Genomic DNA, 24963 nt, shown 5'->3' with positions numbered 1-24963 from the left:
AAAGAAACATCAAAGTGATCAACAGACGCCTATGAAGAATACTGGCAGTTGACAGTCAAAACATCTCAGAAGATCAAAGTAAATTTCTGAATAAATGAAACCTTAAAACATCATTCAAAAAGAAGACGAAAAGAACGCATTGGATTTATTACGCGGAAGTTAAGGAAACATCAAAGCAATCAGCAGACGACTCTGAAGAAGACTGGCAGATGACAGTTGAAACATGTCAGGAGATCAAAGTAATTTTCCTGAAGAACAGATGTCTGGATAAATGAAACCTTAACATATTATTTAAAAAAAAACTTGCTGGAATAATCACACGGAAGTCAAATGAACATCAAAGCGATCAGCAGACGCCTCTGAAGGAGACTGGCAGTTGACAGTCGAAACATGTCAGGAGATCAAAGTAAAATTCTGAATAATGAAACCATAACATATTATTCAAAAGGAAAAACAAAAAGAACTTGCTGGAAGTCATGTTGTGTTTGGGATTTTTCCCCCGGCTTGAGAATCAATCGTCCCTCGCTGACCGAACCCGGAGGACAGAAGCCTAACAACCCGTCGGTGTTTGTGTTTCTTTTTCAGAGAATGCTGATGTCAGGTTTGTGCTTGTTAGCTCCAACTTGTTTTTGTAATCCTTCGTCTCCTCCCGTTGTCCAGAGGCCGCAGCTGTAAACACAGATCTGTTGTTGATCTGTGAAGAATAAAGGTCAAATAAAAGTCAAGGAGCTGCCTGTGTCTCTTCCTGCAGTGGTCGATCCAGGAGGGAAAGAGTAAAAAAAAAAAAAAAAAGAAAGAAAAAGGAGAGACAGAGAGGGAGCGACTCAGAGGGAGTGAGAGAGCTGCTGGAGAGGGAAAGCACAGAGCTTATACTGGGAAGCTGAAAATGGGACCAGTTGCCACCTCGGTCGCTCTGCTGGGTTTGTGCACTCTGGGTGTGTGTGTTCCTGCACACGGCGGACCCACACAGGTTAGGACCACACACTCACACACACACAATGATCTGCTTTCAGCTCAAACTGGGAATGACATCATCACAACTGTTAGACCTGAGGCGTAAACTGTCACACCAGTGAGTTCACCACCTGTAGTCATAGAATGGATTTCAAAATAAAACATTTCTAACGGGTTTGTACCTGCTTATATCCTGCCTATATTCTGTCTCCATATTGCCTATGGTCTGCTTATATACTGCCAGTGTTCTATTTATGTACTGCATATATTCTGTTTATATACTGCCTATAATCTACTTATATACGGCCTATTTCTGTCTATGTACTGCCTATTTTCTCTCTATATACTGCCATATATTCTGTTTATATACTGCCTGTGTTCTATTTATATACTGCCTATATTATATCTATATACTGCCATATATTCTGTGCGCATCGTACTGAGATTGTATATGCGCATATATGTGCATACGGGCACATGCGCACTAGGACCGGAAAATTTATTTTGCAAAAAAAAGAAAAAAAGACAAAAAAAATCCTTTGTTTATTTTTGTTTTCAAAGTGAACGGATACATGTTTTATTTGTTTATTGAATTATGTTAGGGTTATAATCTCAATATGGAGGTAAACTCAGACCGTGACACTGTAACCAAACAAGTGGGTCACCAGTTGAAATGGACACCAGTTGGATTAGAACACCAAAAAAGAAAACAGTAAAAAGAAGATGGAAATGAGTCTGACTTGATATTCATGAATTGTACTTTCTATAATGTAAATTATACAGGTGTCCTCTGCTAGTAAAGAGGGCGAGAGGCGACGTTCCTGACGTTCTTCCAGATCCTGAACCAGAGCCAACCAGCCCAGCCTCAGACTTTGAGAACTCCTACAACTACATCCGTAAGTCACTGATGTAAAACACCTCACAGCTGAGCCAACGGTGAGAGCAACAACTGCTCCTAACACACAGAAATACAAGAGTTAGAGACACTAACCGTCTTCTAATGTCTACATGTATATACAGGCTTTATTCTGTCTATATACACACTTTATACCATCTAAAGTGTTACCATATATATATATATAAGCCTTTATATTCCTTAAATTCTATCTATTCAGTGGGGGACAGTCACCCAGTGGTATCTGTGTCTTTGGGCAAGACACTTCACCCACTTTGTCTCGTATGAATGTAGTGTGTGAGTGAATGTTGGTAGTGGTCAGAGGGGCCGATAGCGCACTATGGCAGCCTTGCTTCCGTCAGTCTGCTCCAGGGCAGCTGTGGCTTACAATAGTAGTTTACCACCACTAAGTGTGGAGTGAAAGAATAATGCCTTAATTCTGTAAGTGCTTTGAATGTCTATGATAAAGCACTATATAAAATTGATGCATTATTATAATTATTATATACTGCCGACATTCTGTCTATATCCTGTCTATATTCTGCTTATATAATGCCTATATTCTGTCTATATAGTGCCTATATTCTAACTATGAAGTGCCTATATTCTGCTTATACAGTATATAGCCTATGAATCCTTTATTATCAACAGCAAACCCTTCTATTCTCCCGTGAGTTCGCTTCATTCATCCTGGTTGGTGTGTACATCCCACCGTCAGCTGATGTGTGCGAGGCACAGCGCACATTCGCCGACCAAATCCTGTGCATGGAGCGGACCTACCCGGACTCTTTTATTATTGTGCTTGGTGACTTTAATAAAGGGGACCTCTCACACCAGCTCCCCAAATATAGACAATTAATTAAATGTCTGACCAGAGAGGAGAAGACACTGGATCACTGTTACACCACACTAAGCAGTGCTTATCACTCCGTTTCCCGTGCTGCACTGGGCCTATCGGACCATTTGATGGTCCACCTGATTCCTTCATACAGACAGAGGCTGAAGCTCTGTAAACCTGTGGTGAAGGAATCTAAACAGTGGACCAGTGCAGCAGTGGAGAATCTCCTGGAGTGTTTGGACTGTACTGACTGGGATGTTTTCAGGTCTGCGAACAGTTCTCTGGATGAGTTTACAGACGCTGTGACGTCCTACATCAGCTTCTGTGAGGACAGCTGCATTCCATCAAAGACCAGGGTGAGTTATAACAATGACAAACCCTGGTTCACAGCTAAGCTCAGAGGGCTGAGGGCAGACAAAGAGGATGCTTTCAGGAGTGGAGACAGAGCCAGGTACAGAGAGTCGAAGTACACGTTTGGAAGGAGGTGAGAAAAGCCAAATGTTTGTACTCAGAGAAGCTACACATCAGTTCTCTGCGAATGACTCGGCTTCTGTCTGGAGAGGCTCAGGCAAATTACAAACTACAAGCCCAGAGCCCCTGCTGCTGCTAACGACCTCTGCCTGGCCAACAGTCTGAATAACTTCTATTGTAGATTTGAAAGACAATGGGACAGACCTGACTCCAACCCCCCTCACACCTCTGACCAGCCTCACTCCAACACCTTCACCCCCAACATCAAAGCTACAGTCTCACCACAGCTGCTTACAGAGGCTCTCTCCCCTACCCCCCCCTCACAGAGACACCTTTCTCCATCAAAGAGAGAGATGTAAATAGACTTTTCAGGAGACAAAACCCCCGTAAGGCTTGTGGACCGGACTCTGTCTCTCCTTCCACCTTAAAGTGATAGTTCGCCTATTTTAGACATGACGTTGTATGCAATCCTCATCATCACTATAGTGCATACACATTGTTTCACTCAGTGGTCACCTCCCTGGTCCGAGTTCTGGCCGTTTGAAGTTGGTCAAGAAAGTAGTCCCGGTGTAAGATATGTTATAGTCTGTGTGGTTTTTATTACTTTATTAGTTATAGTTAAATGATTAAACGATAGTTAGAATATGAAATTATCCATGATTAACTGTGTGTGTGTGTGTGTGTGTGTGTGTGTGTGTGTGTGTGTGTGTGTGTGTGTGTGTGTGTGTGTGTGTGTGTGTGTGTGTGTGTGTGTTGTGTGTGTGTGTGTGTGTGTGTGTGTGTGTGTGTTTGCAAAACATATCCATTGTCCACCATAGCTGGTTTAAACTAGTTTGGGCCAGTGTGGGGGTATGTGACCCACTGCATGGACATATGAGCCTTTTTCTCCCCCAAAGTTTTTGTGTTACCATATATGGTATTAATCCTGCACCCAGAGCGCTGTTGCACAGCCCTCTGGGTGTGGTCTATGTTTTCTATAATAAATACCTGGTTCTGAGGCATCACCATCAGAGCAATCCAACTTATATCGGACTTTTGTGTCTCTTTTTGTTGGGTTTTTCTCCGAGCTGCAGCTCGCACCTCTCTGCCTCTGGTCGCCTTTAAGTCAGATAGTGTTTTTCTCCCTGAGATGTGATTGAGCAACGGTCTTAACGTATTTAGACCCAACATTCACATTTTAGCAACGGTCTTAACGTATTTGGACCTAACATTCACTGGTGCCGAAACCCGGGACCTTACATCTTTTCGTCTGGATCGGTGCGGGCGCAACCGGACCATTAGTAAAACTGCCGGCACCCCCTCCTTTGCAGGGGTGGTCACAGCTTGTTCCAGCACCGACCCGGACGGGGAGTGACGGGTCCCACGAACCAGGGAGAACACTGACGAGGTGAGAAGCTGTTTCTTTTCACCATAGTACCCGTGACGTACAACGGGGAGTGAAGACCGTGGTGGGTGACGTAAAACTCACACGGCGTGGTAAAGGGACAGAGGGCAGACGGGAGTTGTTGTGTGTTGTTTCTTTGTGGTGTTTCTTTGTGGTGTTTCTTTGTTGTAACGGTGTCTGTAAATCCCGTGCTGAGAACATGGGTAACGCGCAGCGTAAAGCATTGATGGAAAATAATGATGTGAAATTCATGCAGAGAAAGTATCCCGGTAGTTGTTGCTATCTAGATGATTGGTACAAAAATTGTGGGTTTGCAGGGAAATTATCAGACGAAGCTGGAATAGAAAAAGTGTCCATCTGGTGTAAAGGAAAAAGAGTGAAGGCATTAAAAAAGTTACGTCCTAAGCAGGCTGAGTTAATAGCAGACCACTTAAGAGTAGTGTGTATCTGGAAGGATGCTATGAGTATCAGGAAAACACAGATAGAGAAAGGTGAAGAGAGAAGGAAACAGAAAGTGTTAGCTGCAGCTAAAATACAGCCTTTTGATGAGACCGTGTGTGTACCGCGTAGAGTTGAGGAGACAAATCAGCAACAGAATGGGGCCGCAGGGGGTTTACAAGAGGGGGGAGCAGTTGCAGGACAAGAAACAAAGGGACCTGTGACTAGGGCAGCTAAACAAAAGTCAAAACAGATGAAAGAAAGTGTTAACAGTGAGGAGGATGAGCAATATCACATAGCGGGGATGGAGGAAAATCTATATCCAATTTTACCCATGATAGAGGTAGCTAACCCTCGTGCAGGAGAATTCCTAAACCCACAGGATCCATTACAGGGTACACATCCCCCACAGCTGTTGTTGTTTCGGCCATGGACGGAACAGGAAGCATTAGATGCCTGTAGGGGCGTATGCGATGTTGAGAAGGACCCGACTGCTTATGCTGAACAAGTATGTGGGTTGATTGAGACATGGCATTTAAATGGACTGGAGGTGGAAAAGGTTTTAAAACTAACACTTAGACACCGATATCCAGTAGTGGTGGGCGGTTTCACGGGGAGACAAGTTAACCGTCAGCCCCTAGCACATAACTCTAATGAGCTGCGACAGCAGGTTGAAGCACTGATGCAAAGAGTTAGGGCGACTTACACAAAACCTCCAAGCCACGAAGAAATAAGTGCGTGTCGTCAGAAATCAGACGAGACGCCAATGGAATATCGTGCCCGTTTAGAAACGGTTTTTAGGACTAATAGCGGGCTTCCTCATTCTCCGCTGGTGGATAATCCATACCAAATACAGCTAAAAATGTGGTTAATTAGTGGTTTGTTGCCAAACGTGTCAGATTTCATAAAAGCAAACTGTGTCACACACCGCACCCTCACTGTTCCAGAGCTAATGGAATGGGCCGAACATGCTTATGAAGTCACTGAGAAAAAGAAAGCAAAAACTGAATCAGCTAATGTTAATGTATTGGCTGAGGCCATGGCTGCAGCCCTGGTGAGCCAGCGCTCAGGGTTTAAAAGACAGGGAAAAAAGCCATATCGCACCAGAACGCCTGATGAGGAAAAACAAGCAAAAATAGATCGAGAAAAAAGACAATGTTTCATTTGTCATGAGGAGGGACATATGGCAAGAGACTGCCCAAGAAAAAAGCAAAAAACAGACCATACGTCGTTCGGGCAAACTCCTAGGCAGTGACGCCAGGACTGGCCGGAGGGACATGCAATCAGTGACTCCGGAACAGATAATGAAACCTCAGAGTGTGACATAGCCTTTTTAGGGCAAGATGAGGATGCTGATCAATATGACAATGATTTACCTGCAGAATATGAACATCCCCCACCTTTAAATCCAAATCATTTTGTTGATTTCTCCATTTATGCAGCTGTAACATTAACACATGAAAAATACCCAAAACGTACATTGTTGGTGGGACCAAAACAAACACCAGTCACTTTTCTGTGTGATACTGGAGCTGATGTTTCTGTCCTCCGTGATCAGGTGGAAGGCGTAGTCACTTCCAAAAAGGTTATTGGCATAGTGGGAGTGGGTGGAAAGCCTCAATATGCCTGTTGGTCTAAGGAGGTCATTGTGCAAGATGAAGATGGTTCATATTATACACACCCATTTATTTTGACAACTGACTGTCCCTTCAATCTAATGGGAAGGGATCTTCTCAGTAAGTTACAGATCAGTTTAGTGCCAACGGCTAATGGAATAGTGCCAAAGAAATTTTTATCAGAAACTAAAGAATCACTTATGGTGTTGCAAAGCCCAGTCATTCCTAATAAATTCTATACATTGGATCCAGTGTCAACAGGCCCTCGGTCAGTGGTTGGATCTATGGAGGAACTGCGGGCTAAAATAGCTAAAACATTTGTCGTTCCTACAGAAACACAGACACAGTGGCCACTACATGTTACAATGATGTATGTCAGACCTGAAGGACCCCTGCCAGGTCAACCAGACTGGCTAAGGAGACCAGACCTGTCTCCTGAGGGCAGAGCAGTTGCTAAAGCCTGGGAGGAAAAGTTTCTGCGATTGTCACCACAGAAAATAACATTGACAGACGTTTGTTGGTCTCCAGATGGATGGATTATAATCAGAGTGACGTTGCCTCCAGAGCTGACACCAATAAACCCCCCACGGTTTCCACATATTTGTTTACAAAAACCGGCACACAAACAGTGGAGAGATGCAAATGATCTGTTGGCTGCACTTCCTGTCAAGAGTGACCTTTGGAGGAAGGAGAGACACAATGTATTCACATACAGAGGCTCCTTTTGTGGCTTTGTGAAAAGACAAGTGCTGAACTGGTGTACTTTGGCGCCCCCTGCTGTGCATTTGGATGCATGACTTTCTGTGTTCACCCTGACTTCAAATGATTTCCCTACAGTGCCATCATGTCTGTGGGCTACATCAAAGACAGATGTTGGACTTATGACAACCGCAACATTTGTAACCATAGATCCAGCCACATCTCACAGGCCTCGAATTAGACAGTATCCACTCAAATCAGATGCAAAAGAAGGAATAAAGCCTGTTATTAATGATTTACTGACTGCAGGCGTGTTACAGGAACATGACTCAGCTCAATGCAACACCCCCATCTTCCCTGTGAAAAAGCCACAGGGGGGCTGGAGAATGGTGCATGATTTAAGAGCAGTAAATCAGGCTGTTAAATCACGAGCTCCAAATGTACCAGACCCACACACATTGTTAAATGAATTACAACCTCATCAAAAATGGTTCACTGTAATTGATTTAAGTAATGCATTTTTCTCCATTCCTCTTCATAGTACAGCTCAGGGATGGTTTGGATTCACATTTGAGAACAAAAAATACTCTTACACTCGCCTTCCACAAGGGTTCTGTGATAGCCCTACTATCTTTTCAGCGGAGATAAACAGGTGCATCAGCCACCACACATGGCCAGAGACCACACAGATAATTGTTTATGTTGATGACATTTTATTGGCCAGCCCCACCAAAGAGGAAAATGAAACAGAGGCAATCAGGCTGTTCACACATTTGGCAAAAACAGGAAATAAGGCCTCATTGGAAAAACTACAATTTACACAGGAAAAAGTAACATTCCTTGGTCATAACATTTCAGCTGAAGGGAAAGAACTTACTACTTCACGTAAGGAAGCAGTACAAATGGCACCAAAACCGCTTACCGTCAGACAAATGATGGCCTTTTTAGGCCTAGCGAATTATTGCAGGTCGTGGATCGTTGATTATGCTATCATAACTGCCCCATTACAGAACCTAATGTTAGATACACATCAAACTTTAAGCGCACCTTTGCAGTGGACACCTGACGCGGAAGAAGCATTTACAAAAGTGAAACAAATCATAACAGGAACAGGGGTGATGGCGCTGCCAGATTACAACAAGCCATTTACACAGTCTGTTGACTGTAAGAACGGTTACATGACATCAGTACTACTACAGCAATACGGTGAGAAGCAACGACCAATAGCCTATTACTCTAAACGATTAGATGATGTGGCTAGGGCACTTCCCCATTGCGTTCAGGCGATTTGCGCCGCAGCCATGGCTGTGCACGCGTCTGCTGAAGTAGTGTTGTTCCATCCTTTGACACTGTTAGTCAGCCATGCAGTTGACATCCTGTTAACACAAACAAAAATGTCGTTCTTATCTCCTGCCAGGTTTTTACACCTTACTAACACCTTGTTGACCCCAGCCAACCTCATTCTAAAGCGCTGTGCTGCTTTTAACCCAGCTACATTGATACCAACAGCTGACGATGGGACACCGCATGACTGTGGACAGTTAGTGTCGGTGACATGCAAGCCACGTCCAGATTTGACAGACATTCCATTGAAAGACGGAGATGTAGTGTTTGTAGATGGCTCCTCCTCCAAAGCACCTGATGGAACAAATCATACTGGTTATGCAGTAGTTACATGCGACACTGTGTTGAAATCAGGCAAATTGGCTGGAAATCAGTCTGCACAGGCAGCTGAAATCGTGGCCTTGACAGAAGCCTGTAGACTTTTCAAAGGCAAGAAAGTCACAATTTACACTGATAGCCAGTATGCTTTTTCCACAGTTCATGTGTTTGCTGCTCAGTGGGCTAGGAGAGGTATGAAGACATCTAGTGGAAAGCCTGTGCAACATGCCTCCCTGTTAAAAGACCTTCTTGCTTCAGTCCTCTTACCTACATCATTGGCGATATGTAAATGCAAAGCACATACTGGCGCCACTGATGCTGTCTCTCTGGGCAATGCAAAAGCTGATGTTGAAGCTAAAAAAGCTGCTTTTACTGAAGCACTTACTGTCCAGTTGTTGCCTGTTGATGTTGTACCACTTTGCTTGCCGGATGAAGTCCTGATTGATATGCATGTTAATGCTCCTGAAAGTGAGAAAACGAAATGGGTGACTGAAGGTGCTGTTAAAAAGGACTCTGGAGTATTTATGTTAAATGACAAGCCATGTTTGCCTAGATGTTTGTTTGACGTCGTTGCTAGAATGAGCCATGGGTTGGCCCATGTCTCAACAGGAGGGATGGTAGACATAGTCAAACAGTCATTTCATATACCACTAGGACTCCAAACCCATTTTAAAAACTTTTGTCGTCAGTGTATCATCTGTTGTCGTCATAATCCTCAGGGTAATGTTAGGCCCCCTCGGGGTAAAACGCCAGCTGGTACATATCCTTTTGAGGTCATTATGATGGATTTCATAACACTGCACACTATTCAGAGGTATACGTATTGTTTGGTTCTGGTGGACTCATTCTCAAAATGGGTCACCATAGTGCCCGCTAAAACAAATGATGCAATGACAGTGGCAAAGGCCCTTTTGACACGAATAATACCTCAACATGGCATCCCACGACAGATTTGGAGCGACAATGGACCCCATTTTGTTAACAGAGTAATACTCCTGCTGACAGAGGCCATGGGCATTGAATTAAAACATCACTGCTCCTACCACCCGGCTAGTGCTGGATTGGTAGAACGCAACAATGGTACCATTAAAAACAGATTAAAAAAAGCTGTAGAACAAACAAACAGGCCCTGGCCAGAGTGTGTTAACCTGGTAGAAATGTACATGCGCATAACACCAAACACACAGGGTTTGACCCCCTTTGAGGTTGTCACAGGACGACCGTTTCACCTACCCCTCACCAGTTCTAAGTGGGTGCAGGATCAGGAGGGAGAGTTGGATCCAATAACAAAATGGATGGTTAAATTATTCACAGATGCTGAAATTGTTGAAGCTAATACACTGCCTAGTCTCTCTTTACCTGTTTCAGATCCCCTTCGTCCTGGTGATTGGGTCCTCATCAAGGTGATTAAGAGAAAACACTGGTGTACTCCACGGTGGGACGGCCCTTACACAGTTCTGCTAACCACACCAACTGCATTTAAGATAGCTGAAAGACAGACGTGGATACACCAATCACACGGGAAAAAGGTACAGAAACCCACCACAGCAGGTGATACACCCTAGTAACACAGAGATGGATCTGTTGTTCCTCCTCCTCCTCGTGGGATCCCAGGAAGTGCTAGCAGGGGCTCTAAGCTCACCTTGGTATGATTACATAGGTAGATGCCCCGGGGGCTTTAACCTCGTTATGTGCATACCACAAATACCGGACATTTTAAGTGACGTTACAATTCCACTAGAGGCTCTGGCTAATAAAGGCTACACACCATGGAAACATGGTAAGGACTATGTAAATTATGAATGGTACATGCAAGTCCGGGGAGCAGACCAATCATGGTCTACTCATGGTTGGTCTGAGGTACTCCTCCATACAAGCTACACCCCTATTACCTGGCCCCTCACACCATCTACACGTACCGTTACAGCGGCATATCTGTCATTGCGAAAAACAATTGTTCAGAAACAAAAAATCCTACTCCTAACCGTTAACACCACCGCGGTACCTCCTTCTTGTTTGCTTATGGGATTCGGCCCTGACGTACAAGGGACAGATCCCATCTTTTGGGTAGATATTTGTATTACACCTCCGGCCACTCCCATTGTAGTTAAACCACGCATGGACATAGTGTTATCACCTGAGGTTAGACAGAATATACGAGTTATAAATGCAAAACCTATGCCAACAGAAGAACCTGACTCGTTACTCGCATTACTGTCTGAACAAAATAATCACGTCCATCATCGTCTGCGCGCTAATTCTTGGTACCGTATGGTAGAACTATCTGCACGAACAGTAACTAATGATAGTTGCTATGTTTGCTCACATCTGCCGCACGCTGTAACATCCCCGACTCTGTTGTCCGCATCCCTGCCAGCCCCTGACTCAAAGAAAGTACTAGAATGTTTACAAAATAAGTCCGCGACCCCGTGCCCTCCTGTTCTACCAGTGCTAAAAACCCTCGAGCCCTTAGGTCAGGCTGCTAAACACCTAAACACGAATGCTGTCCCCTGTGGTAATTATACTCACTGCTATCCTTTATGCGTACGATTTAATGGTCCACCAACTAACACCAAAGGTCTACCATCGGTAGACATAAACCATTGTGCTACCGTTCGGAACGTCAGTACGGTTGTCCCAATGTTTGCTAGAGACGGTGTTTGGTTGAAGTGCGGTGATAAAGTTTATCCTTCCCCTCCAATTAATATGTCAGCCGTTTGTGTACCAGTAGCAGTCACAGATGGGTCTTTCATAGTTCATATGACAATGCCTAGTCGTTCTCGTCGTGAGATTATAACCTTCACACCTCATGATGCAATATGGGGCTCAGATGTCCCTCCCGAACATAGATATTGGTCAACTAGTCAAAAAGTCGTTCATGCTCTTTTCCCTAATATAGGCGTGGGTAAGAATTCCCTTATGGTAGAGACCCTTCAATACCGCTTTCACATGCTTCTTAATGCATCTTTAGCTGTTAATAACAAAATGAATGCTAGAACAGCGGCCACCGCGCAAATGGCTATTCAGAACCGTATGGCTTTAGATACGATTTTAGCTTCCACAGGTGGTGTGTGTGCTATGGTGGGTGCTACCTGCTGTACATACATACCTAATAACTCCTCGGAGTCCATCGAAGACGCCCTGCAAACACTCCGCAACCTGGAAGGTGCCATGTCAGCTGACGAGTCCAATGTCCATTCATCCGGGTGGGACTGGCTGTTCCAAGGCTCCTGGTTCCAATTCCTGCTACGTCTGGGTCTCCCTCTTCTGGCTGTGCTGCTGGTCGTTGGTCTTGCCTGCTGTTGCATCGTCCCCTGTGTGAAGAAAGGCATAGACGACATGATCATCGGTGCTATGCAGGTCCAGGCTTCCCCAGAGTACCAACTCCATGTTATGGGTCTCTCCCCATCTGCCCCATTGATGGACTAAGACCCTGCCACACCTTCCCATCATCACAGTGAGCGGTAAAGGTTCACTGCTACTGGAGGGTTATGTGCTGGTAACCTCTGACCCTCCCTTACCAACTCCAAACACACACTGAGACCTAAAGCCCTATCTTCAACACCATGGTTTTGGGTCATCAGTTGTACATACACCCTGAACTGTCTCCAGATCACCGTGGATCAGAATCGATGTTCGCCCCAGCAGGGGGGGACGGTGGGGAATTTTTCCCGTACTAGCTGTCGGGTTTTCGCCCCACCTCACGGTGGTCATCCCTGTTGTTTTGGTCCTATGATGGCACCGGGTAAACCTGTGAAGACGCCCGTCTGCTTGATGTTTTCCAAACCCACAACAGGGCGGATATGTAAGATATGTTATAGTCTGTGTGGTTTTTATTACTTTATTAGTTATAGTTAAATGATTAAACGATAGTTAGAATATGAAATTATCCATGATTAACTGTGTGTGTGTGTGTGTGTGTGTGTGTGTGTGTGTGTGTGTGTGTGTGTGTGTGTGTGTGTGTGTGTGTGTGTGTGTGTGTGTGTGTGTGTGTGTGTGTGTGTGTGTGTGTGTGTTTGCAAAACATATCCATTGTCCACCATAGCTGGTTTAAACTAGTTTGGGCCAGTGTGGGGGTATGTGACCCACTGCATGGACATATGAGCCTTTTTCTCCCCCAAAGTTTTTGTGTTACCATATATGGTATTAATCCTGCACCCAGAGCGCTGTTGCACAGCCCTCTGGGTGTGGTCTATGTTTTCTATAATAAATACCTGGTTCTGAGGCATCACCATCAGAGCAATCCAACTTATATCGGACTTTTGTGTCTCTTTTTGTTGGGTTTTTCTCCGAGCTGCAGCTCGCACCTCTCTGCCTCTGGTCGCCTTTAAGTCAGATAGTGTTTTTCTCCCTGAGATGTGATTGAGCAACGGTCTTAACGTATTTAGACCCAACATTCACATTTTAGCAACGGTCTTAACGTATTTGGACCTAACACCCGGTTAGTTTCCGGGGCCACAAAACTGTGCGTTTTTAATAGAAAAAAAGATATGCGTTTGAAAGCTTGATTCATTTACCTCACAAAACCGCCCATAAAAAAAATTCATACCTCCAGTTTTAATCGGCACTATTTTCTCTTCCGTTTCCATCAATCCGCGCTGCCGTCAACGTCATCGGTTGTTGTGTCTTTGTTTATTTGGTTTGTGTTAACTCTCGTCTGTGTTTCAGGGATTCCTGTTTGTGGCTCCACCCCTCAGTGATGTCTATGTGCTTGGCTGGTGAATGATTAGCTCCCTCGTGTTTTCACCCAGGTGTGGCCCATTCCCAATCAGGCCTCCTCCACTATTTAGCTGAGTGCCTGGACACAGTATGGCTGCGGGATCATTGTGTGTTAATTATGTTGTGTCTTTGTTTATTTGGTTTGTGTTAACTCTCGTCTGTGTTTCAGGGATTCCTGTTTGTGGCTCCACCCCTCAGTGATGTCTGTGTGCACACCTGGGTGAAAACACGAGGGAGCTAATCATTCACCAGCCAAGCACACAGACATCACTGAGGGGTGGAGCCACAAACAGGAATCCCTGAAACACAGACGAGAGTTAACACAAACCAAATAAACAAAGACACAACATCGGTGCGCCTAATCCCATCAGCTATTGATAGCGCGACTCGCGGACAGCATGTCTGACTCCGCCGATGGCAACCAGCGAGAGACAGCTTTGGCTGGTTGCCATCGGCGGAGTGTGTATGCACTATAGTGATGGTGAGGATTGCATACAACGTCATGTCTTAAATAGGCGAACTATCCCTTTAAAGCACTGTGCTGATCAGCTGTCTCCAGTGTTCACAGACATTTTTAACACCTCACTGGAGACATGCACCGTACCAGCCTGTTTTAAGGCCTCCACCATCGTTCCTGTCCCTAAAAAGCTGAGGATCACAGGACTTAATGATTACAGACCCGTCGCTCTGACATCTGTGGTCATGAAGTCCTTTGAACGCCTCATGCTCTCCCACATCAAGGACATCACCGACCCCCACCTGGACCCCCTGCAGTTTGCCTGTAGATCCAACAGGTCTGTAGACGATGCTGTAAACCTGGATCTCCACTTCATCCTCCAGCACCTGGACTCCCCAGGCTCCTACGCCAGGATCCTGTTTGTGGACTTCAGCTCTGCTTTCAACACTATAATCCCAGCTCTCCTTCAGGACAAGCTTTCCCAGCTGAACATGCCAGACTCCACCTGCAAGTGGATCACAGACTTCCTGTCTGACAGGAAGCAGCACGTGAAGCCGGGAAAAACCATCTCTGCTCCCCGGACCATCAGCACTGGATCTCCTCAGGGCTGTGTTCTTTCTCCTCTGATCTTCTCCCTGTACACCAACAGCTGCACCTCCTCTCACCAGTCGGTCAAACTCCTGAAGTTTGCAGACGACACGACCATCATCGGTCTCATCTCTGATGGAGACGAGTCTGACTACAGGTGGGAGACGGACCGGCTGGTGTCCTGGTGCAGCCAGAACAACCTGGAGCTCAACGCTTTAAAGACAGTGGAGATGATAGCAGACTTCAGGAAGAACCCAGCCCCCCTCACCCCCCTCACCCTGGGAGACTCTACAGTGAGCTCTGTGGAGTACTTCTGCTTCCTGGGGACCATCATCACTCAGGACCTCAAGTGGGAGCTGAACATCAGCTCCCTTATCAAAAAAGCTCAGCAGAGGATGTACTTCCTGCGGCAGCTGAAGAAGTTCAGTCTGCCAACAAAGATGATGGTGAACTTCTACAGCTCCATCATCCAGTCCATCCTCTGCTCCTCCATCACCATCTGGTACGCTGCAGCTACGGCCAAGGACAAGGCCAGACTGCAGCGTATCATCCACTCTGCAGAGAAGGTCATCGGCTGCAATCTGCCCTCCCTCCAGGACCTGTACGCCTCCAGGATTTTGAGGCGTGCAGGAAAGATTGTGGCCGACCCCTCCCACCCCGGTCATAAACTGTTTCAATCTCTCCCTTCTGGAAGGAGGTTTCGGTCCATCAGGACCCTCCAGACACAAAAACATGCAGTATTTATCATTATTATTATTATTGTTGCTGGGTTGTTCTTTGTTTTTTTTTTTTTTTTTTTTGTTTGTTTGTTTTGTGCACCAACTACCAAGACAAATTCCTTGTACTGTCCTTAAAACTGTACATGGCCATTAAAAACATTTCTGATTCTGATTCTGTCTATACACTGCCTATGTTCTGTCTATATTCTGCTTATATATTGTCTATATTCTGCTTATATATTGTCTATATTCTGTCTATATCAGTGACATGCCGTGAGCACTAGGGTTGGGTAGGCGGGGCGTTGCAAATCGAGACCACCAATGTCGACACGAACGACAATTTCATATGTTTCTGCTGGCAAGTGTTTATATGTCAAAATCAACATCGTAAAACACCATTAAAGAAACAAACAAGTATTTACTATAGCCTCCATACTCTCCCAACAAGATATATCTCATGACACAGCAGCGCAGCTGTTGTTTTTGTTGGAAACACAGAAACACGGTGAAAATGACAACAGCCGGTTCAGTGACGTGCATCCACAAAGCCAATCCTTCCCCTTGTACCATGCACTGTGGAAAGTACGAACAATGTTCTGACCTTTCTTTTGCTGAAGGTCTGGTAGCTCAGGTGTTGGTCTCCCATCTTTTAAAGGCTGTCGTTTTTCCTCAAAAGAAAGTTGTGAACATGTCTTGAACGTCTCTAGCGCTGTCATCCTGCCTGTAGTGTTATCCCGCCCACTAGCTACAGAACGTAGCAGCAGCTACGCTTTATCAATTCACTAATGCACTGTGAATGTACGTATCGCATTTAGCATAGCACGGTTATGTCCAAAGTCAGCGTAGAGCGCTACCTTTTTACGTAAAAGGTTTTCATATTGGGGAACTGACTACCCATGTGCAAACACATATAAACACATGCAATGAGGGCCAAACAGCAATGTGCCTTCGGGAGAGGGTGTGGCCTCCTCTTGCCTTACTCAGCACAGGGCCATAGACTGTAAAAAGAATGGACGACACACACTCACAGGGAAATTAAGCATTTTTTTTTGGAGCTCTCTCTGCTGACTGGCTGCAGTATAGGTCATAAACCCCGCCTCCTCAATGATAACAGATGGCATGTGGGTCAAACTGTAACGTTAAATTACTCTTCACGTAATTTTTTTCCAAACCTAAACTCTGCTGTCATCATGAGTTAATATCACCCTACATTGTGTTCAAATGCTCATTTTTCTGTGAAGTTTGTTTTAAATAAGTTATTTGAGGTTATTAAAACAGGATTTGACGTCATATATGACGATGATTGACAGCCTCAGATCTTGCGTAGCTCTCTTTGTGAATAACATAAGCAGTTAAGGAAAGCCGAGACATCATTAAACTTTTCCGTTCAGTTTTTTCATCTTTTTTGAGCTACTTGTACTAGTACTAACCTCTATGATCTGATCATCTGAAGAAGACGTTTGTAGAATTTCCAGTGGGAAAGATACTAATGTTCTTGGCGTAGCTGGGCTGTGTAACTCATCAGGGCAGTACACTAAACAGTCGGGGGCGTGTTACCAGGGCTCCTCCCACCGGACCCTACTGCGCAGACTGTGGCTCCAAATGATGTGAAATTTGCAAGATGGCTGTGCCCCTAAGCGCTGTATTTTGGCTTCATGAACGTTGAGTGGGATCAGCGACAGTGCACGTCCACTGCACAGGACGGAGACTTGTGCAGCGTCTCTGTCGTACCAGGAAATAGCGTTGTTGAGTATGTTGGGCTATGAAAAGCACAAAATGCGGACACTTAAACTTATAGGTACTATCGGAAACTGAAAAATAAATGATAATGATATTATAATTAAAACAGATAACCAAAATTTCAATTTACCCTTAGATAGGCAATGCCTGTCCTAACTACACAGTCTATATTCTGCCTATACACAGCCTATAGACAGCCTATAATCGCTTATATTCTCTCTATATACTGCCTATATTCTGCTTATATTCTTTTTATATTCTGCTTATATACCATCTATATACTGCCTACAATCTGTCTATAGCCTGCTAATATATTGACTTTATTCTACTTATTTATAGCCTATATTCTGTCTATATTCTGCTAATATATTGCCTATATTCTGCTTATATACAGCCTATAATCTGCTTATATTCTGTCTATATGCTGCCTATATATTCTGCTTATACCGTCTACATACACCCTATATTCTGTCTATATGTTGCCTATATTCTGCTTATATACAGCCTATATTTTTCTTATATCAGCAAGTATCTGAGTCTGGATCTTTAAAAGCTAAAGACCAAGTCAAAAACCTTGGTGTTCTGATTGACTCAGATCTGACATTCAGCATCAGATCAAATCTATCACAAAAACATCTTCTACCACCTAAAGAACATCTCCAGAGTGAAAGGTTTAATGACTCAGAAAGATCAGGAGAAATTGGTCCATGCTTTTATCTCCAGCAGACTGGACTATTGTAATGGTCTTCATCAAACATCTACAGCTGGTTCAGAACGCTGCAGCTCAGGTATGAACCAGAACAAAGAGGTCAGAACACATTAGTCCAGTTTTAAAGTCTTTAGACTGGCTTCCAGTCAGCCTCAGAGGAGACTGTAAAGTTCTGCTGCTACTGATGTATAAATGTGTGAATGGGTTTGGTCCAGAATACATCAGTGAGATGTTAGTCAGGTTTGAACCCAGCAGGTCTCTCAGATCTATGGACACAGGTCAGATAGTGGAGCCCAGAGCTCACAGTAACCATGGTGATGCTGTGTTTAGTTGTTATGCTGCAAAGAAGTGGAACAAACTGCAGCAGAGCTGAAGTCAGCATCACATGTGAACATTTTTAAATCAAAGTTAAAGGAACTTTTTTCTCTACTGCGTATGATTGAGAGAGAGATTTATGGTCAAATTGATGATGTAATGTTTGTTGATGATTTTAATTGATTTTACTGATGATTTTAAATGTTCTTATTGATTTTAAGATGTTGAATGTTTTCTGTTGCACTTTTTGATCATGTAAAGCACATTGAGTTGCCTTGTGTTTGAAATGCGCTATACAAATAAATTTGCCTTACCGTGCCTTGCCTTATATACTGTCTATATACAGCCTATAATCTGTTTACATACAGCCTATAATCTGTTTACATACAGCCTATAATCTGTTTATATACAGCCTATAATCTGTTCATATACAGCCTATAATCTGTTTACATACATCCTATAATCTGTTTATATACAGCCTATAATCTGTTTACATACAGCCTATAATCTGTTTATATACAGCCTATAATCTGTATATATACAGCCTATAATCTGTTTATATACAGCCTATAATCTGTTTACATACAGCCTATAATCTGTTTATATACAGCCTATAATCTGTATATATACAGTCTATAATCTGTTTACATACAGCCTATAATCTGTTTATATACAGCCTATAATCTGTTTATATACAGCCTATAATCTGTTTATATACATCCTATAATCTGTTTATATACAGCCTATAATCTGTTTACATACAGCCTATAATCTGTTTACATACAGCCTATAATCTGTTTACATACAGCCTATAATCTGTATATATACAGCCTATAATCTGTTTACATACAGCCTATAATCTGTATATATACAGTCTATAATCTGTATATATACAGTCTATAATCTGTATATATACAGTCTATAATCTGTTTATATACAGCCTATAATCTGTTTACATACAGCCTATAATCTGTTTACATACAGCCTATAATCTGTTTACATACAGCCTATAATCTGTTTATATACAGCCTATAATCTGTTTATATACAGCCTATAATCTGTTTATATACAGCCTATAATCTGTTTATATACAGCCTATGATCTGTTTATATACAGCCTATGATCTGTTTATATACAGCCTATAATCTGTTTATATACAGCCTATAATCTGTTTATATACAGCCTATAATCTGTTTATATACAGCCTATAATCTGTTTATATACAGCCTATAATCTGTTTATATACAGCCTATAATCTGTTTATATACAGCCTATAATCTGTTTATATACAGCCTATAATCTGTTTACATACAGCCTATAATCTGTTTACATACAGCCTATAATCTGTTTACATACAGCCTATAATCTGTTTATATAAAGCCTATAATCTGTTTACAGTGTCACGGCTAGCCGGTCTGGACCAGGCCATCCATAAACTGAATGTGGGTCATTACACCCTGGATGTGAAAGTCAACCAGCTGATGGATCGTGTGTCCAGGATGGACAGTAAGACAAGCTTGTACATGATATATAACATGACATATATAATATGACTTTAAATGGAAAATAAATTCTTATGTATTTGGGAGAAAAATATTTAAAAATATTCATCCAGAAACGTTACATTTTTAGTATATTTTTCATTGACTGATACATGTTGTATCATAGCGTGAGATCGAATCATTACTTTAAGTCTCTCGTGCCTTCACTGATTATTAATCGTGTTTTCTGTCTTGGTTTCCAGCCAAAGTTCTGGAGCTGGAGGACGACGTACGTGAAGTTTACCAGCACAGCAAAGACAACCGTAAGGAGATGGGACGACTGGAAGGTATAGACCAAGGTTTATTCCTACATCAAAATATACTTTCTATTTACTGTCTAAATACTGTATATATTAGCTTTTTATACTGTCTAGATGCAGCCATTATACTGTCTCTATATTGTCTATAAACCGCGTTGTTAGACCCCGAAATGTAACAAGACCTGAATCATTATTAAAAAAAAATAGAACCCAAAATGTAATAACTGGTCAATAATGTAACAAAAGTGCTGAGCCTGAAATGTAATTACAAAAAAAATGAATAAAACCCAAAATGGTAGAACTGATGCTGCACCCAAAACGTAAAAACTTTTTGCGTGTATATAAATATACACAGACACACTTACACATATTTACGCAAACACATTTGTGTATGACACTTCTCTCTACATTGAAGCAATAAGGCCTTTAATCCATAAACTTACTTTGTGATGTAATTAAATTATTACACTATTAGGGGAAACATGTTTTGCTTACCCCATAATGTTATAACAAATGCAAAAAGTTTTTATGTTTTGGGCTCAGCATCTTGTTACATTATTGACTAGTTATTACATTTCTTTTAATAAGAATTCGGGTTTTGTTACCGTAAATATCGGGCTCTAACACACGCAAAATGCGAAAACTTTTTGATTATTACACGATGAGGCAGGGAAAAACATTTTATTACATCATATACTGTATATACAGTGGGGCAACATATTCAGACTTTTCTTATATACATATTAAAACTTTCATATATAGTCAGACTTTTCATTTATTCCATATATTTCCAGTCATATTAATAATAATAATTATTACTAATATTAATAAAGCCTTTTGGAGAACCTCAACATACTGTTACATTATTGATCAGTTGTAACATTTTGGGCTGAGCACTTTTCTTACATAATTGACCAGTTATTACATTTCATGTTTTATCACATTTATTTTTGTAACATTTCGGCTCGTTGTTACATATTGGGCTCTAACACGTCTATTTACAGTATGTCTATGTACTGCCTCTTTACTTCTTATTTACTGCCTCTAAGCAAAGAACGCGGGACGACTGGAAGCTAAAGATTATTTCGGAGCGTTAAAGTTCACCGTGACCTCGTGCACTCACCTGGAGGTCTAGAGGCAGTCACATGATGCAACACGCTGCATCATTAAAGCAAACGCCACAGTAATGTGTGCAGAGGAGGCCCTGAGGCTCACGCTGACATCTTTACAACTACACAAATTATAGCGTCGTCCTCCAAACAGCAGCGGTTGCTCAGGACGTCTGCAGCCACGTGTCCTAACCTGTCTCTGTAGTACCACACGCTGTGAAAGGCCGCGCACGTCACCCGTGCTACGTACGACTGACGCAGGGAATGGATCAGTTCAACTGGTGACATGTCAAACATTCACGGCCATAGAATAAAGACAGAAATTATGCCTTGATTATTTCATCCTTACATGAATAACATTAAACCGTACTGAATGTTTATTGTTTAGTTTAAGACATCAAATCTGTTCCCAGCAGCAGCCAAACAGTTAGACTGGAACACCATAAACGCCACAAAATGAGAGAAAAAGATAACAAATAATACCAAAATGTACAAACACAAAAATACACAAAATGACACCAAAAACACACCAAACAATCACAAAAATACACAAACTGAGAGAAAAAAACCAAATAATACCAAAATGTACAAACAAGCACAAAACAACAACACAACTACACAAAATGGGAGAAAGAGATACCAAATAATATCAAAAGATATATACAACCACAAAAATACACAAAATGACACTAAAAACACACAAAACAACCACAAAAATACACAAAATGACAATAAAAAAAAACTGTATTTGAGTTTAAATAGTTGTCGGTGTATGGACATAAACAAGATTTTTACTAGCACTTGAAAGTATTTTCACCATGAAATGTAACAATGTGTAATATGTTGGAAAATGTTTTAAATAATAATTCTTGACATTAACATACTTCAAAATGCCACAGTTAGCCTCAGAATGGGAATATCGACACCAAATGAAAGCTTAGATTCTATTCTTTCCACTAGATTGCGTTCTGTGAATCTTTAGGAAAAATTGGGCACCACCAAGCAAAAGTTTTTGCAATTTTTTAGTTTGCGCAATGACGGGTATCATCACTTAAACCAGTACAGCTCTTTACATATTACATAGTGATTTGGTATTGAAAAACCTTTCTTTTGGTGTATCATATGTCAGATTATGTCAAACATTGCGTAAGTGGGGCAGCCAAAAGTGATCCTGGACAAGCCCCCAATTATGTTACAGCCCGCTCTAGGATGTCTATCAAAAGGCTTGAGGGGCCGCAACATAAACAGGATGCCAACCAGAAACATCGATCGTCAAGTGTTAATTAAAGCAAAGTTCTTAAAAAGTAACAACAGAATTAAAAATAACAAAGAAAAAAAAAGGGGACTGGAGACCCTGGCCAAACTGAACAAAAGTAAGGAGGACATTGGGCCAACCCTATACAGGGCCGTCTCACCCAGCGTCCACCCTCTAAACTACAAACACTTACAAAGGACTAAATCTACTTAAATAACTCAGAAACAGGACTACCAGTAATCTCCAGTCCAAACTAAAATGCCAAACTCACAATCAAGTGGTGAACAGAAGGAACTCGCCACACGCCTGCTGTTGTGCCTCCTTCCTCCTGGTCCTCTCAGCCCTTTTACAATAGCTCCTCCTCCCTCTCCACCTGATCACTGAGATTACTGATCTGAATCAGGTGTTTTAGGTGAGAGGGAGGAAGGGACAAGAACAAGGGAGTCAGAAAGAGCAGTCTGCTGCAAAGGAAGCAGAGAACCACGATTGTGCCTGTAGCTTTACATGTATCAGGGTTATTGATTACGACATGTATCAGCGTTATTGATTATCTTAATAAATCTAGGCACCTGTGTGAGGTGAATAAACTGACTGATGTCTAGGCCATTTGAAACACCAGCATTAAAAGTTCTACGCTGACAACACCATCTGCTCCTTGTCAACCTCGTAGGTTGTCAGAAAGGCCTTCGGCTGGGCTACAAGTGCTATCTGGTCTACAACAACCTGGCAGATTACGCAGGAGCGTCCAGGAAGTGCATGGAGCGAGGAGGTCGGATGGCTATGCCCAGAGACCGCCGGGAGCAGGAGGCCCTGGCCGACTACGTCAAGTCCTTCTTCAGCCCTGGGAACTGGCCCGTGTGGCTGGGTGTCAACGACCTGCGTTCCGAGGGCGCATACGTGTTCGACGATGGGACCCGGGTCTCCTACTTCCAGTGGAGGAAGCACTTCCTGTCCAGCCAGCCGGACGGAGGGAGGCGGGAAAACTGCGTAGCCATGTCGTCGGACGACGGCGACTGGTGGGACCACTACTGCGATCGGACCATGAACTACATCTGCGAGTTTGACGACAGGGTGGCGCTCTGATCGCATATAGAGTGGGCAGAACTTGTGTCCCGATTGTCTGCACGATGCAAAAAACTTGGTCTCAGTCAGATTTACTGAAAGTAAGAAACAGTCAAAACCCAATTTACTGACTTTATGACAAAAACACAATAATGTAAGTAAAAGTGCAAAAGGACAAAAACACAGAAAGTGACTCCAAAAACAGACAAAATGACAACTAAAATAAACAAAATGAGAGAAAAAGATACCAAATAATATCAAAATGTACAAAAATACACACAAAACAACAACAAAATGACACAAAATGGGGGAAAAAGAAACCAAATAACACCAAAATGTACAAACAACCACAAAATGACACCAAAAGCACACGAAACAACAACAAAAATACACAAAATAAGAGAAAAATATACCAAAAGATACATTCAACCAGAAAAATACACAAACTGGCAAGAAAAAACCCATAAAACCACAACAAAAAAAACAAAACACACAGTCAGATTTACTGAAAATAAGAAACATTCAACACTCAATTTACTGAATTTATGACACAAAAACCCAATAACGTAACAAAAAGTGCAGTTTTTATCTCTTATTTCCAAATGACTTAATCAAAAAATGCAAAATTTTAGGGTTTGTATATATTTTTTGGTCAGCGACCCCTCTGAAAATGGGTCAGCGACCCTATTGTGGGCTGCAAACCTCTGTTGTAATAGAAATATGTAAGTAAGCAGTTCTCCTCTTTTGAACAGTTTTTTGTGCTGACATTAATGATAAAAACCTGTTATTTGCTCTCTTTTCTTCACCCTTCTGTCCTTGGGGGTCAAATTGAAGACAATGCCATTTTTTAAGGGATGGTGGACGACCTTTTCTCACTGGCTCGTAGTAACGTTTGGTTAGCCATTGTATTTCCTCCTCTGAATCACTATAATATCCTGTCTGCCTCCATAAGCTTTTTTCCCCAGGAAATGTTTTTTACAGAATTATTCAACAGTCAAATTACACATGAACAGATGCACAACCATGTTTAAATAAACTGTGTTTTATTGTGTGTGTGTGTGTGTGTGTGTGTGTGTGTGTGTGTGTGTGTGTGTGTGTGTGTGTGTGTGTGTGTGTGTGTAAAAGAAAAAAATACAAAATGCATGTAGTGAATTTGATAAGATCCAAAACACTCAAAATGACAGAAAATGATATGCAATGACAAAAACAGAGAAAAACACACAAAGTGACTCTGAAAACAGACAAAACAACTAAAAAAATGAGAGAAAAAGAAACCAAATAGTACCAAAAGATACAAACAACCACAAAAACAACAAAGAAAAACACATTAAATAATTCCAAAACGCACAATATTTTAACAAGAAATAAAACAAAATCAGAGAAAAAGAAACCAAATAATACCAAAACATACATACAACCACAATAATACACAAAATGACAAGAAAAACATGAAAGAAAATACACAAAATGATGGTAAAAAAATACAAAAATATAGAAAAATTTCAATAATAGAGTTCAGATTGGTTGGATTC

General features: G+C 42.3%; 1 protein-coding gene across 1 annotated transcript; it reads left to right on the top strand.

Moving 5' to 3' along the window:
- Positions 1-1748: 1748 nt before the first annotated feature.
- On the top strand, positions 1749-23680 carry LOC114458266 (C-type lectin domain family 11 member A-like). Its single transcript, XM_028440637.1, has 4 exons — positions 1749-1850; positions 19603-19710; positions 19949-20032; positions 23040-23680. Exons 2-4 carry the CDS (start codon positions 19686-19688, stop codon positions 23450-23452), a joined length of 522 nt encoding a protein of 173 aa, XP_028296438.1. The 5' UTR covers positions 1749-1850; positions 19603-19685; the 3' UTR covers positions 23453-23680.
- Positions 23681-24963: the final 1283 nt, after the last annotated feature.

The sequence above is a fragment of the Gouania willdenowi genome, assembly GCF_900634775.1.
Source record: "Gouania willdenowi chromosome 24 unlocalized genomic scaffold, fGouWil2.1 scaffold_320_arrow_ctg1, whole genome shotgun sequence".
Lineage (NCBI taxonomy): Eukaryota > Metazoa > Chordata > Actinopteri > Blenniiformes > Gobiesocidae > Gouania > Gouania willdenowi.
This window is presented reverse-complemented; position numbering and strand designations above follow the sequence as displayed.

Bases quoted from the DNA above. Each gene is read 5' to 3' on its own strand.
- LOC114458266 (XM_028440637.1), top strand. From the start codon at position 19,686: ATGGATCGTGTGTCCAGGATGGACA. The intron at 19,711-19,948 runs GTAAGACAAGCT...CTTGGTTTCCAG, and splicing joins TCGTGTGTCCAGGATGGACA to CCAAAGTTCTGGAGCTGGAG. The intron at 20,033-23,039 runs GTATAGACCAAG...TCAACCTCGTAG, and splicing joins GGAGATGGGACGACTGGAAG to GTTGTCAGAAAGGCCTTCGG.